Here is a 14,421-nt window from a genome sequence, read left to right as displayed (position 1 = left end):
TCCCCGTCTCACAAGAACCTGGCCCCTAGAGGAAGAACCATCAAGCTTGGCGTAGTGTGTTGGCTAGCTCTTTTCTGGCAGCTTGTAAACCTCGTCAGTGATATCTTTCTTGGCGACGCCTTTTTTCTTCCTTTCTGGTGACTGAGAGAGCCTTACCCCGCAAGCAGACCTAGAAGTCGTCGCGATAGTCTCTGTACTAAAAAGGATGCATTCCTCACCAACCACTTGTGCTGGCATTGGAAGCTTGAAAATTAAAATGCAAAAACATGAAACTCGAAGAGAGAATACAAGTAAAAAACAAGCAAAAGAGACAAAAACATCGTCAAGCGTCATAAGGGTAAAGCGAACACAAAAGAAAAAAAAAAGAAAAAAAAAAGAAAAAAAAAACAAGTATACCAAAAGAGAGAGAAAGGAATATGTCCGTCAGAATGTCCCCCACTTTTTCAAAATACCCAAAGTACATATAACCTACCCATTCATGTCCTTGCTCCTCAAGTCCTCCAGAGCCTCCGCGGCAGCCGGGTGCGTCCTCGCCATCTCGGCCAGCTGAGCCAGCGCCATGGCGACGCCGGCACTCTGGACGCTGTCCCTGCTCATGCCGCCGATCTGGCTGCCGCTGCTGCTGCTCCCTCGGCCGCTTCCTGCTCCTGCTCCGCCTGCACCGCCATCAACACCATCCATCCCATCGACGACGCCATCGACGCCATCGACGGCAGCGGCGTCGTTTGTAGCTCCTCCTCTTGCCTCGATCCAGTCCTGCTCCAGCAGCATCAGACCCGCAGCGTAGACAAAGTACGGCAGGAAGGCGGGCGTCCGCCGCAGCGTGTGGATGCGCCGAAAGGACTGGGCCAGCGCGATGACGGCGTGCGCCGACTCGGTGCAGATGGTGCGCGGGCTGGCGCGGTCGCCCGTCGCGGTCGTGATGGTCGTCGTCATCATGTGCGCGGATGGTCCTGACGTTATGTCAAAGTCGTAGCCGTCGGTGCTGTCGTGGGCTTGCTGGTCGGCCAGGGGGCGGAAGAGGACGCCGAGGTAGAAGTGGTAGTACATGCTGTTTGGGGGTGGTGAGGTTTTGATTTTTTGGTTTGTTAGGTTCTTTTTTTTTTGGTCTGTGATTATGAGTTTGAAAACCTTTGGGTCGAGGTACGGGGTAAATGTAGTCTGACCCCTTGATCTGATTTGCATGTATCCAGAACTTCCAGAGACCACCAAATCCTCTGGTGCATCAAGTCCAAAAAAAAAGCAAAACAGAAAAGCAAAAGCAATGAAAAAAATACCAGGTTGGAAAAACTCACTGCAGAAACAAACTCGACGGCGTCCCCTCGGCCACGGCATCCCGCAGCACCCCGAGCGCAGAATTGTACCACTCGAGGCACTTTTCATAAACTCCAAGCACCACGACGGGATCCTTTGACTCTGGGAGGGACATGGTCGTCCCGATGATGCAGGTCAGGTCGAAGACCACGTCGGAAAACTTTCTCGTGCGGCCCCCGGCGTCTTCTCTGAGCCACGGCTGCCAGGAGAGGGAGCGTAGGGCGCCAGGCTGGGAGTATGTCACTATTTTCAGGATGCTATTTTTTTGGTTGTCGTGTGGTAGCACACGGGGGGATTGTTAGCATCATCGTGACAGCTTGATAAAGACAAAAGACGCGGTATTAAATACGAGTGGCAAAAAAAGAAGAGTAGCACCAAAAAAAAAAAAAAAAAAAAAAAAAAAAAAAAAAAGAAAAACATGGTTAAATACCTCGCCAGTGTATAAGCACCCGCGTACGTTTCCGCAACTTCCTGCCTTGTCAGGCTGTGCGAGTCAGTCGGTGAGATAGCCGCCGAGGCTGCCGTGCCCCGCCGCAGCAGCTCCATCGTTGCTTCGAGACACCGCTCCGCCAGCACGCGCGCGAACCCTTCGTTGCCGTTGCACACCTCAAACAGGGACAAGAGACCAAGCGCCTGCACGTCCGGCAGCCTCACGGGCTGCGTCTCGCCAGAGAGCAGCATCAGCCCGCGGTCAAAGTACAGCCGGCCGGGCTCTTGCTGATGCTGCCGATAAAGATTATGATGGTGGTGGTGGTCCATCAGCTGCAGCTCCACCATCGTCTGCGTGGTCGTCGTCGTCGTCTGGCCCGAGGCAGACGTCCTCGCGCCCCGGTTGGCCAGGGCGTCGGTCAGCCTCGTGCTGACGGCCACGATGGCGTACTCGAGCGCGGTCGAGCAGTAGCGGTCTCTGCCCGCGACAAAGTCGGCCAGGAAGGCGGCGCGGTCGATCATGGTCAGCGGCGGGCACTCCCACGAGAAGAGGAGGTTGAGGTGGTATTCCATGATGGCGGTCGAGAAGATGCGGGGGCCGCCCCGCATGTGGTGCTGCTGCTGCTGCTGCTGCTGCTGCTGCTGGTCAAAGTTTGTCTGCGTCGTCGTCGGGGGCGGCGGCCACGAGGTTACCGAGTCGCGCTGCTGGAGCGGTTTCGGATGCGGTCGCGAGAGCGGCGGGGACGTGGCTCCGGAGGAGGTCTCGGACCCGGCCGACGTATACGATCCTGATAGATTTTTCATCGGCGGGAGCATTCCCGGCGCAACCGGCACCGGCACCGCCATGCTCATGCCGTCCGGGCTGATGCTGGGCCGAATCATGCCCACGTCGAAAGGCTGGCCCGTCGACATGGAAGGGTGTGAGCTGGAAGCAGACGAGGAGCCCCGTCGAAAAGTAGCCGCGCCATTCACATCACCAACACCACCACCACCACCGCCGCCGCCGATACCCCGCAACCCATCCGCTACCACGTTGGCTCGCGACGAAGCCCCGTCCACAAAAGCCCCGGGAATCCTCGACGTCAGGCCCAGGACCTTTTCCTCAATCTTGGCGACGGAATCGCCGCGCTGCAGCTGCTCCAGTACGATTCCGCTGGTGCTGGGCGACCTCAGCGCGTCCAGGACCGTGTCGGTGCTCTCCTGCCTCCTCTTGAGCTCCTGTATCTCGGACCGCAGGCCATCCTTTGAAGTCCACTCCTTGACGCTGTAGTTGCAGGGTTCTTGTCGAGCTTGACAGTTGGAGCAGGGGTGTTGGCCATCGCACTATTTTGTAGGTTGGGGTTGGTTTCGCGAGGGAGGTTTTGGTCCTTGGGTCAGTTTTATGGTAATGGGTGGGATTTTGGGTACCGTCCCGTCCGGCCCCGTGGAGAAAAGAACAAGAAAGAAACAAAAAAAAGACCAACAGAAGGGCAAGGGGAGGGGGTGTGGTATTCGAGGTTTCAAAGACAGCAGCAAGCTAAAGCAAAGTAAATGGTAGGTACTACTAAAGATCTCGATCCTCCCTCTCATGACACAAGCAATATAGCGAAAGTCAAATGAGGCAGAGGCCAATGGTGAGTCCGAGTTCCTTGTGGATCTGTCCAGTCCATTGCTGGGGTTGGGGTGGAAGGAGGAAAGGGGCCGGTACGGTAAAAAGGAGGACAGACACAAAAGGAAAACACAGATCCGGTCCAGAAACAAAGACACACTTGCCAAGCGATGATACAAACAGGAACTGACTGGACCGGTTGGAGTATCTCTTTTTTTTGCCCTCTTTTTGTTGCTCTTGGTGGATGCCAACTCACCTTTCTCTTCTTCTTGCGACATTTGCTGCATGCCCGGACGGTCAGCGCGCCTCTTGCTGACATGTTTCATGCCGGGGGTTTGTGGTCTGGTTTTTTTTCTCTCTTTTTTCTGTTTTAGGAGGGCGATCCAAATTTTGGTAGCTTCTGTCGGGGTAGAAGAACCTCCTATGGCCAACAGGATGAATGGTATGGAAGACGAGAAGAGAATGTAAGGAGAACCACAAAAAAAAAGAGCCCACGCGCCCTTTTCCTCTGGTCGTAATGGAAAACACTCTGTTTTGTAATGAATCGAGGTGGCGTCGCCTGGGGGGATTTTTTTTTTCTCTCTTTCCTCTGTCCACTATCGCCCCCTAAAAGGTGCAGTTCCCTTGAGGGGTTGAATGAAGGGGCTTTTTTGGCAGTCAGGAGAGGTTCGATCGGCGAGATATTCTCAAGTACCAACTAACTGGGTGGGAAAAAGAGGATTTTTTTCCACGACAGCCCGCCTTTTCCAATCGAATGAAACCAACCACTGGGATCTCGCAGCAGGTAGGGGGGACCCCATTTGGACTACAGTACAACATCATCAGAAATCTCTGGGCCTGGAATTAAAAACAAACCTTTTATTTTTTTATTTTTTTTCTTATTTTTCTCCCATCTAAGGTTTTGTTGGTATGCCACAAGAAAATCAGCGTGTGATTTGGACCCACTGGAATCCTGTTAAGGAAAAAAAAGAGAGGAAAAAAAAAAAGTTCATTGTGCACCATCTCGAACAAGCAGAAAAACTAACACAAACCAAGACCCACGCGAGCTGCGCATTCGGTTTTTGCGTGCAAGGCAGCTCCAGTTTCCTTGGCCCTGCCGATGGATGGATGGCTTGGAAACAGTGGGCAAACGCTGACCTGGGTTTTCGCTCCCTCGGTGTCTGCCGCCGAGCGAGGGGACTTTTTGGGCTTGGCACAAGGGAGGCGGTAAGGCTTGTAGTTCTGCCAGAGTCATGAGAAAGTGGACGATGAATGCGCTGGGAAGCCTGGGATGAACTTTGGGTGGAGATGTCGGCTTAATATCAAAACACATATAGCCATCGTTGGGTATTTTAACTTTGTATACCGAGTTCAAGCTGTTTGGAAGATATTGTTAAATTTATTCCCCAGCTAGTTACTGATTCAGTCGAGATGCTTGTTCACTGACCTGAACCCGGCACAATTGCCGGCGGCAAGAGGTGATACCCCAGCTCTCGCTGGCAACCGCAGAACAAACAGGGAGAGGGATGGTCGGCTCGGCGCAACAGGACCTTCTTGAACCTTCGGCAATTTTCCATGCGCATCCGGTGCAGGTGGAGAGACTGATCCTCTGCAACCTCATACCGTGCACCGTCATACGCACGTAGGGCGCATGGACAGGGGCTCTGGAACGTGACAAAAATTGGGGGGGAAGAGGAGAAAAAACAAAGAGAAAAAAAGACAAACAAAAAAGACGGAAAATTCGTTTGGACCCCAAAAATCAGGGAGGAAAAGGTGCAAGGGAGTGTGTGGCTGCCCTATCTTGCCTGCACACCCCCAAAAATAGCAGGGCTCAAACGGTGATCAACCGAAAAGTCCTACCACGTTTATTGGTGATATGGCCTAGTTGCCGCCAATGGGATGGGAACCTGCAGAGATAGAGTCCGTCTTCGAGGGAAGAATCTACTTTGGGATCAGCGTCGCCATTTGTTCCACGGTCACGCCTTTTCCCCCGCCAACAAAGTCGTTTATCCCTTGTGTGCCACAAACAAAAATGGTCTCAGGGTCACCCTTGATGGGAGGAAAACAATAGGCAATCGCCCGCTCCAAAGGACAACAAGATTAGATCGATGCCCTCTAAACCATCTGAGAATCCGAGCATCATGCTTGAACCACACACCTACCTGACCTTGAAAGGTGAAATAACCAAGAACAGACACCATCCGCTAATGCGTAACATTTATGGTGTGAGGGACAAACTGCGACCGGACGGCGGAACATTCCACTTTTTTTTTATGGGCGTGGTACGCAAGGTGGCTGCACCCACTAGGCTTTGACAGTAAGTACCCCCAGCATCTTGGACGTGCGGGCAGCAGACCAGTACCCATTGGGCGCTATAGGTCTGACAAACCAATTGATTTTTCTACAAGAGGGAAATGGGGACAAGGTCAGGCAGCCATCATGGGGAAGGTTGCAGTAATGTCAGGAGCATCCTGTTTTTTTCCCAGCTCATAAAACATAAACCGCCAAGGAGATATTATGCACTGCATTCACACGACAAACGTTAACGTTGGTGGAAATAAACGCAGCTGGCCGAACGTTTTGTAATAACTCAACCTGTCAAATTATCTCTTGTTCCCCTTCATTTTAAGATACCGGCAAACCCTAACAGGATTATCTGATAATATCCCAAAAGGATAACGAAATGCTGTCACCCATGTTACTTCTGTCGATCAAACAGTCACGTAGTGTTAGCAGCACACCACAGTGCAGCAGCCGCACACCCTACAGTACAAGTGAACCGGGCCGCTACTGTACGGCAATTCATCCGACGACTTCCCATGTCACCACATGTGTGTCTGTGTGTGTGCGTCCCCCACCTTCACACACCCACTCTCCAACTTTTTTTGTTCTGTTCTTTCGTCCGATAAAGGCAAGTACGTCGCCGGCGGGAATATTCTGGCAAGTCTGGATACGGCTCTGAAACGGTTTGTATGTTGAGCACTGGTTACGGCTTTACGACCAATACGAGGACACGTGGAAATCAGGTGTTTGAAAGCCTCCCCTCCAAGAGCATTATCGGTACCTAGGTATTAGGTATCGAAGCAATGCAAATGACGACTTTATTCGTTGCTTTCCTTTCCCTTTTTCACGGGGGCGAAAGGCGATTCGCCCTTTTGCTCTACTGCCTAAAGTTCAGCTTGTCCGCGGGGAGGACCTAGTTTGCGGGGTCTAGCTCCAAAGAGTTCATTGAGCATGCTATGAATCTTGTCTGCCAAGACGCAACAGCTCCCTCTGCTTGTTTTTGATGTTTTTTTGTTTTACGTACTTCCTTTCTTTGTTTTCATCCTGTCCTCGAGACCCCGAGTTCGTAGTGCGTACTCCGTATCCAAAATTTAGCCACCTTCCTGGAACCCTACAGCAATTAGCCCAGGATCGCTTCAGTAAGGGACGAGCCCAGCCCACGTGGCGGGCCTTAGGTTGCAAATTTCGGGTAAACAGGCTATGATGTCACCCATCGCGGTGCATTTGTGTGGGTACCTACAGTAGCAGAGTCGTATACCTAAACAGACCGTAATAGTGACGTCCCCGCTCTGGGCGGAAGCAGGTAGGGTCCAAACGACCCGAAGCTTTTCCCCGTCCCCCTCCCCTCCCCAGTGCCCGTTTTGATCGCAGCTTGGGCCCGTCCAATCAAGCTGCGGAACTCGGGCCGGACCTTTTTGTGGACAACCGACGTCCGAGCAACCCTTTCGTCAAAGCTGGGAGGGGGGCGAAAGGGGGAATCAATGGTAGGTAGGTTAACTCGATAGATAAGTGTAAAGGTTGTCCGATTAACGTGTGGAGCGTAGTTATACGGGATAAAATCCTAGACAGTCTGAAGTCCGACAGGGAGAAACATGGCAGTACCAAATAAAACAGATTAAGAACCCAGTTTGCCCAGGTAGATATTGGTCAAGGGATGCTCGGAATATTCCGTAATGGAAGCCAGGTTCAGGGACCACAAGCACTGGGTAAACCAAGGCAAAACTCTGGTAATTTAACGCCTGCCGGTCTCTACCATGTAACGACAAACAAATTGAGAATCTCGGTTAGGTGTTTGCCAGCAGTTGTCGCAGCCAGCAGCGCTCACTTGTTTCTGTCGTGAGCAAATACTGATAAGGTAGGTACCTTAATTAAGCTTGTGCCTTCCGAAATCGGCCCAACTTTCTCTCCCTGAAAAGGATTCATTTCATGACACATGACATGCAAAGTAAACTCTCGATGACTTGACCATGCGACAGTGTCGCGACAAGGAACAAGAATGAACGAAAACAAAGGTTAACCAAAACAAAACAACAGCCAAGAACCTGGACTCAGTGGACTGTTCGTCTACACTAGTTCGTCGATCTTTCTGGGGTAGCTCCTCAAGTAGCGATCGTGAGACTAGACCCAGGCGACCAAAGCGCTACGAAGTAAAAAGGCCTTGAGTAGATTTTTTTTTTTTTCACGATTGCTTCTTGCGTCGCTGTCTGCCTTGGTACCGGTACATTCATGACGGACATGGCGGCAACAAGCAGCGCGCTTGTCGTCTCATGTCTTGGTCAATCCATTACCTAAGACCCTTCCGAAAAAAAAAACAAGTTCGTCGGTAACATGACCTGAACAATGCCCTGAAAAAAAGAACGGGCTCAAGTTCGGTCGCAAAAGAGCCACCAGAAAGGTTAAGTTGAGCAAGGGAGAAAATGAATCTGGGATTTTGCTTCCTGTGTCTCTTTCCCCCTTCCGGATCGGTCGGGTAGCCTGTGTGTAGGCCAAGTCCTTGGATGACACAGGGTATTTTTCCTCTTTCCTCCCCCGCTGGAATAGAAAGACACACAAATACACGACCGAAATGATGTGCAGGTTCTAGACTTCCCGGCGGGTCGACTTCCCAATCCTGTGGTTACGGTTTGAACCGCGTCTAGCCTAACGGACTTGCCCCTACCCAGGCTACCTTACCTTTCCTATTTTGACAGAGAAGAAGAAAAAGAAAAATGGAAACTTCGGCCGCGAATGATGGATTTTGATGGACATTGTACAAAATTTTCATTGACGTACTCCGTCATTCCACTTTGATGTGGGGCGACCTTAATTCGTTGACCACAAGACACCTAAAGAGTCCCGGAAGCGTGCATCAAACTAGCGGCCCAAGGCTTTCTTTTTTGTTCCATCTAGCCCATCATCAATTTTTTTTGCTCCGGCTTCGCACGCAAAAAAAAAATCTCTGCATCGATTGCGATTGTGGTACCACTTGAGAACAGACCGTTTATCAGTCAGTCATCATCTATATTTCTTACCTTCGAAGTGCATTTATCATCATGGTCGAATGCAAAGACACGTAGAAAGGGCATCATTCAACGTCAAAGTTTGAGCTCAATTGGACAGTCGTCTCTGCAATTAACGGGGCGGCCAGAAATTCCCTTGCACCTGCCACTCCCTTGGCAGGTCTGATCGTCGGAACCTTGGGAAGCAAGCGAAGGGTGCTGCTGATCAGCCGTCCAATGGGACGCAATTATGCCGGTACTTGTAGCGACCGGGATGGTAGGGACCTACGTCGTTTTGCTGGCCATCAACTTCGATCGTAGCATCATCGATCGTCTCGACTAACCCCAATCTGTAGCAAGCGCCCTGTTGATGTCACACCTGCGTCTTTCACGGCCCGTCCGCTGTTTGTCATAGAGGTTCCCAATTGGCAATACTGGGCGCTGGTTTACTTTTTTTTCGGCCTGGGGTTTGGGTTTGATGCGGAAGAGTCGGGCATGTAACTATCGAAAATGCTGTAAGGGCGGTCTCGTTTGCAGCTTGCCCATGCCGCCGCACCCCCCAGGCCCCGCCCGTGCTTGCTTGCTCACCCGCGAGGTCTTGTCGTCACGGAAGCTCTGGCTAAGCCAGAAACCTTGACGCTGGTGTGATATCAGCACTTTCCCGACTTTTCCGGTTTTTTTGTGATTGCTAAGTGACACATGTGTCTCGCCCTTCCCGTCAACCTATATCTAGGCCGACGGTTCACCCCCAAATAACTGACCTCACCTTCACTCTCCCATCACCAAACAATCAAAAGCATTCCAGTCCAGAGATACCCAAACAAACTCGCCGAGTAACAGCCTCAATCCACTACTTTAATTACAGCCAACCCCATCGATCAACAAAACTTGGAACGATCTTCGAGCTCTCGATATCTGCTCCATCTCTCCATCAAACAAAGCCACAACTTCCACAAACAAATCTTTAATCAGCACACCAGACACAATGGCAATTCTCGGCTTGGGTCTCATGGGCAGCGCCGCCCTCACTTGGGTGGCTGCCGCCATTGTTATGGGTATCACTGCCTACTTTGTCCACACTGAGCGCACCGTCTTTGGCTACGATGGCGGCCGCCACCTCGTCTACACTCTGGTCGTTGCCGTCCTGACGGTGATTGTCTACCCGGTCGTCCTCTTCCTGTCTCGCGGCGACCATGGAAACCGCGGCAGGCTCATGCCCGTCAACCTGGTCTTCAGCTACCTCTGGCTCGCCGCCTTTGTTGTCAACACTGACGACTGGGCCGCCAACAACTGCCGCGTCTCGCGCCCTTTCACCGGCATCAACAACGACGGCGACAACCTCTGTGGCCACAAGCACTCGGTCATGGCCTTCAGCTTCCTGGCCTTCTTCTTCACTGCCATCAACACTGCCGCCGAGGGTTTCTTTGCCCGCCGCGGTGATGCCGCCTACGTTGACAAGCGCCACGGCAACCACGCCACCACTGCCAGCACAGTCTAAATGGGTCTTTCCCATGAAAGTGATTCGAGTGCAGCAGCAGGCAATCAAGACGCCTGGACAAGATATCATGCACTCTCGACTCGAAGATGAGACATTAGTGGCGGCTCTGAGTGAGCGAGAGATACTGCGGAGGAGAATGCTTCACATCTATGCTGGAGCGATAATTTTACCCCTTGCCTTTTTCTGATACCCTCTACGACTTATGACTTTTCAGTCTAGCATTGAAGGTCATTTTTTCATCATTTGCGTTGCGCGTTGACGTTTTCATTTTTCTCAGTTTGACATGTACGATGCATGATATGGATTGCCTGGAGAGAGCATAGTTACCACCCCCCCCTAATTAGACAGATTCTAGTTGAATCAATACACTCCTTGTAAAACTTAGTACCCAACGCTGGCATTCTAAAATGTGATTACACCGTCGTGTGTAGTCCTTGAAACTTCTGATGTGTTCCACAGCTGAGGTCGTCAATGACGCCAATTAAACAAAAGACGTCATTATAGCTTGGCGTGGCGTCATGTGGCGCGCAAGCCACAGTTTGTCAGCAGCTTCAGCTGGCAGCCGTTTTAATTCCAGGTACCACAGCAACGTCCACCTACGGAATCCGCGGGTAGTCGGTGTGGGGCATGAAGGGAAGTACCTAAGACAAGTCCGGTCGAAATTTGGCTCGATGGCGAAACATTTCTGACATGAACCGTAATAATTTAGGTCACCATGAGGAACAATTGAATCAAAAATCGTGCCAATAAACCGGTGTAAAACCTGAAGCTAAATAGGTGTTCTTTTATGAACGCATAAAAAGCAAAAAAAGACGTCTTCCGCTAAATCGCCCGCGATGCAACTTGGCGGTTATCGCCCATGATGACAAACCTGTAAACCCTGACCTGGAAATCAGCGATTAGAATCAGGCCATCTGTCAAAATGCCATTCCGATCAACCGTTGCAGGGATTCTAGATCCTTTTGCTCCCAACCGCGCGGGCAGCAGAAGTTTGACAAGGTGCTACTGGTAGAATTTTCGATGAGTGGGGACTCGTCGCTCCCGGATAGCTGGAAGCCGGATGGGATGTTTTTTTTTGGATATCGGTTTTGGTTTGACTTTGGGGGTTAGCTAGCGAAATACCATTTTTCTCATTGGAGTCCGAATGTATGATTGGACAATCGATTTACGCTTGCTGTTTGTGAGCTCATCTGTGGGCTCGGGTTCCGCGCATTTGATGGGGATTTGGAGTTTGACCTTTTGAAGCTTGCGCACAGACCAAGTGGGCACCTGTCCTGCAGAGCTACTAAAACTCAACGGCGATCTGCAATTTTTTGGTGACGCAAACGAAAACAGAAACTAAAGAGACATCGATTTTTTCTGTTTCATAGACAGTCACAGTCGCGAATTTAATCGTTTGCGACCGTGTAATATCAGACGGCAGTCATGGCTTTAGCAGTCAGAACCAAGTACGAGTTCTTTGGACCGTAAGTGCACCTACCTGCGACTGCGACGTCAGTGAATCGATTGAAAGCGATCAAACGCCCCGATATTTGGCAGTGCTATTTGCTGACGTTCGACAGTCCCGGCGCGACCGCCATCGTCTTCGGTCTCCCGGTGCTTTTGTGGACCTTGTTCTTTGGCTGCAATGACGTCTCGGGTTGCCCGGCGCCGGCGCTGCTGAGTCCCCGCGACCTCACGTGGGCCAAGCTCAAGTCCGAGATTCCGTGGCCCGAGAATGGCGTCCGTGGCTTTGTCAGCTGGGAGGTTACCTTTTGGACGTTTGCCTACTACTTCCTGAGCCTTGTCCTCCACCGTGTCATGCCGGCGCAGGAGGTGGTCGGGACCAAGTTGAGGGATTCGGGTCGTCCCCTCACCTACCGATTCAATGGTACGAATCGCATTCCAACGCACAATGCCAAGACATACACGTCCGCTAGATGCTTTGTTTGCTAACTCTGACCCGACCACAGCCTTCAATGCCTCTGTCGTTCAACTCATTGCCTGCGCTTTCGGAACGTACCTCCAAGGCGCCGACTTTGTTGTTTGGAAGTTCATGACCGACAACTACCTGCAGCTGTTGACAACCAACATCCTCCTGGCTTACGCCATCTCCATTTGGGTCTACGCAAAGAGCTTCTCTGTCAAGCCCGGCAACCCCGAACTGCGCGAGCTTGCCCAGGGTGGCCACACTGGCAACGTGATCTACGACTTCTACATCGGCCGTGAGCTCAACCCTCGCGTCACGTGGCCCTTTTTCGGCGAGATCGATGTCAAGACCTTCCTCGAGATGCGCCCAGGCTTGACGGGCTGGATCCTGCTCAACTGCGCCAACATTGCCAAGCAGTACCGCAACTATGGTTTTGTTTCCGACAGCATCCTGTTCACGACAGCTGTGCAGGCTTACTACGTGCTCGAAGGCCAGTACATGGAGACGGGTATCCTGACCATGATGGACATTACTACCGACGGCCTGGGCTTTATGCTTACTTTTGGCGATATCGCATGGCTGCCCTTCCTTTACTCCACGCAGACCCGCTACCTGTCCACGTACCCAGTCACACTCGGTCCCGCAGGTCTGGCCATCGTCAGCGCCGTGTTCGCCACCGGTCTGTACATCTTCCGCTCTTCCAACTCGCAAAAGAACCTTTTCCGTCGGGACCCCAACCACCCTAGCGTCAAGAACCTGTCATACATCCAGACCAAGCGCGGTACTCGCCTGCTCACCGCTGGCTGGTGGGGCATGTCTCGCCACATCAACTACTTTGGCGATTGGCTGCAGGCGTCACCCTTCAGCCTGCCGACCGGTATCGCCGGTTACATGATCCTCCCTGCCGGCAGCGCCGTCGCCGAGGCCGGCGCGACCATGGTTGACGGCCGCCAGGTCATCCAGGGCGCAGCCCGCGGCTGGGGTATGCTCTTTACCTACCTTTACGTCGTCTACTTTGCGGTCCTGCTTATCCACCGCGAGGGCCGGGACGATGTGGCCTGCTCCGAGAAGTATGGCGAGGACTGGGAGAAGTACAAGAAGGCTGTCAAGTACAAGATCCTGCCGTACGTGTACTAGACATGTGTCAACATGGGACTGTCAAATGAGGGGTCTTCGGGTTGTGGCTTTAAGAGGTTGGAAACCTTCAAACATCTGAGAGCAGAAGGTATTACGAAGACCAGTTGGTGCTCTGCTGGGTAGCTCGGGTGGTACTTTGACAACGACGTGGATGGGGTGCATGGGATTCGCCTGCAGGCCCCGGCGATTCCACATATACAGCTTATAATCTAATAGCAAACCAAACAATCTTCTTGACTCAAACCTGTACGCCCTGTTTCAGCCTTGTCACTGAGCCTCAATTCTAGCAAAGGAGCGGAGTGGGTTGGATACAAAGAGATTGGCTCATCAAGACGATCCCTCTCGATACGATCCGAGCCCCGATTTGATGAGAGAATATCAGGGGCTGTGTAACTAGCGGTACCTACCTAATAAAAGCTGACAAATGAGATCCTCAACAAAACGGATGTTATTCCCGTTGGCAGTCTGCGAGGGAGCGGGGAGACCCACAGGGGTAGCACAAGATGATCCTTCCCGAATCTGCTGTAATACAGACAGGAACCTCACCCGCACATCACAAGTAAATTCCATAGGACGTCTTTGCTGTCTCACCGACAAGCTGTCTACAATTCACTCACCCACGGGCTCAACCATTTTTTTTTCCACAAACAAACAATGATCGAGCAACGCACAGGTTCATGCCTCTGCGGCAAAATCACGCTCAAGATCCACGGCCCAGCCCTATCGGCCAACCTATGTTACTGTACCAACTGCCAAAAGTCACTCGGGTCCGTCGTGGCTTCGTTCGCGACCTTTGCCGCCGACGCAAGTTGTCCCAGCCCACACCACCATCCCACCCCGAACCCTAACCCAAACCACCCAAGCCCGTCGGCTCGCTTCGTCCTATGGTTCTAACTTGATAGGGAATAATAAATCAACCTAAAAAAACAGAAAGTCGAATACAATGACCCAGAGTCGATGATGCGTACCTACTCAGACAAGGCGACCGACTCGGGAAACACGGTCGGGCGGGCGTTTTGCGCCAACTGCGGATCTCCCGTCAGGGGTGACAGCAGCAAGTTTCCCGGCTTTCTGATCGTGCCGGTCGGGTGCTTGGATGGTAGTGATGCGGACAAGGCGGATCTCAGGCCGACGGCTGAGTACTTTTGCCTCAGCAAGGCGGCGTGGCTTCCCGGGCTGGAGGGGACCGAGAAGGTTGACTTGGGCCCAGCGATGAATTACAGTTGAGGCGACGGGGAAGGGGAATAGGATCGAGGGCAGTCAGTACCTATGCAGCAAAGCAGGCACTGTGTGAAATCTAATTAAA

General features: G+C 52.0%; 4 protein-coding genes across 4 annotated transcripts; 3 read left to right on the top strand and 1 right to left on the bottom strand.

Annotated features, from left to right (window-relative positions):
- Nucleotides 1-351: 351 nt before the first annotated feature.
- MGG_08536 (uncharacterized protein) lies at nt 352-5,503 on the bottom strand. The gene is made up of 5 exons (XM_003715997.1): nt 4,758-5,503; nt 3,588-4,686; nt 1,745-3,066; nt 1,296-1,571; nt 352-1,051 (listed from the first exon to the last, which is right to left on the bottom strand). The coding sequence occupies exons 2-5, from the start codon at nt 3,648-3,650 to the stop codon at nt 469-471; spliced, it is 2,244 nt and encodes a 747-aa protein (XP_003716045.1). The 5' UTR covers nt 3,651-4,686; nt 4,758-5,503; the 3' UTR covers nt 352-468.
- Nucleotides 5,504-9,227: 3,724 nt separating this feature from the next.
- MGG_08535 (uncharacterized protein) lies at nt 9,228-10,515 on the top strand. The gene has a single exon (XM_003715996.1). It carries the CDS (start codon nt 9,557-9,559, stop codon nt 10,067-10,069), a length of 513 nt encoding a protein of 170 aa, XP_003716044.1. The 5' UTR covers nt 9,228-9,556; the 3' UTR covers nt 10,070-10,515.
- Nucleotides 10,516-11,349: 834 nt separating this feature from the next.
- On the top strand, nt 11,350-13,526 carry MGG_13986 (Delta(14)-sterol reductase). The gene is made up of 3 exons (XM_003715995.1): nt 11,350-11,535; nt 11,632-11,939; nt 12,022-13,526. The coding sequence occupies exons 1-3, from the start codon at nt 11,495-11,497 to the stop codon at nt 13,113-13,115; spliced, it is 1,443 nt and encodes a 480-aa protein (XP_003716043.1). The 5' UTR covers nt 11,350-11,494; the 3' UTR covers nt 13,116-13,526.
- Nucleotides 13,527-13,769: 243 nt separating this feature from the next.
- MGG_13985 (uncharacterized protein) lies at nt 13,770-14,342 on the top strand (the record flags this gene model as incomplete). The annotated part of the gene is made up of 2 exons (XM_003715994.1): nt 13,770-13,926; nt 14,050-14,342. The coding sequence occupies 2 exons, from the start codon at nt 13,770-13,772 to the stop codon at nt 14,340-14,342; spliced, it is 450 nt and encodes a 149-aa protein (XP_003716042.1).
- Nucleotides 14,343-14,421: the final 79 nt, after the last annotated feature.

This window comes from Pyricularia oryzae, chromosome 4 (genome assembly GCF_000002495.2).
Source record: "Pyricularia oryzae 70-15 chromosome 4, whole genome shotgun sequence".
Taxonomy (NCBI): Eukaryota; Fungi; Ascomycota; class Sordariomycetes; order Magnaporthales; family Pyriculariaceae; genus Pyricularia; species Pyricularia oryzae.
Note: the sequence above shows the minus strand (reverse complement) of the source record. Positions and strands in the feature narration are given on the sequence as shown.

Coding starts and splice junctions, on each gene's coding strand:
- MGG_08536 (XM_003715997.1), bottom strand. CDS start 3,650: ATGTCAGCAAGAGGCGCGCTGACCGTCCGGGCATGCAGCAAATGTCGC. Junction 1,572..1,744: donor GGTGCTTATACACTGGCGAG/GTATTTAACCAT, acceptor CCAAAAAAATAG/CATCCTGAAAATAGTGACAT. Junction 1,052..1,295: donor CCGTCGAGTTTGTTTCTGCA/GTGAGTTTTTCC, acceptor ACCCCCAAACAG/CATGTACTACCACTTCTACC.
- MGG_08535 (XM_003715996.1), top strand. CDS start 9,557: ATGGCAATTCTCGGCTTGGGTCTCATGGGCAGCGCCGCCCTCACTTGG.
- MGG_13986 (XM_003715995.1), top strand. CDS start 11,495: ATGGCTTTAGCAGTCAGAACCAAGTACGAGTTCTTTGGACC. Junction 11,536..11,631: donor AAGTACGAGTTCTTTGGACC/GTAAGTGCACCT, acceptor GACGTTCGACAG/TCCCGGCGCGACCGCCATCG. Junction 11,940..12,021: donor CCTCACCTACCGATTCAATG/GTACGAATCGCA, acceptor ACCCGACCACAG/CCTTCAATGCCTCTGTCGTT.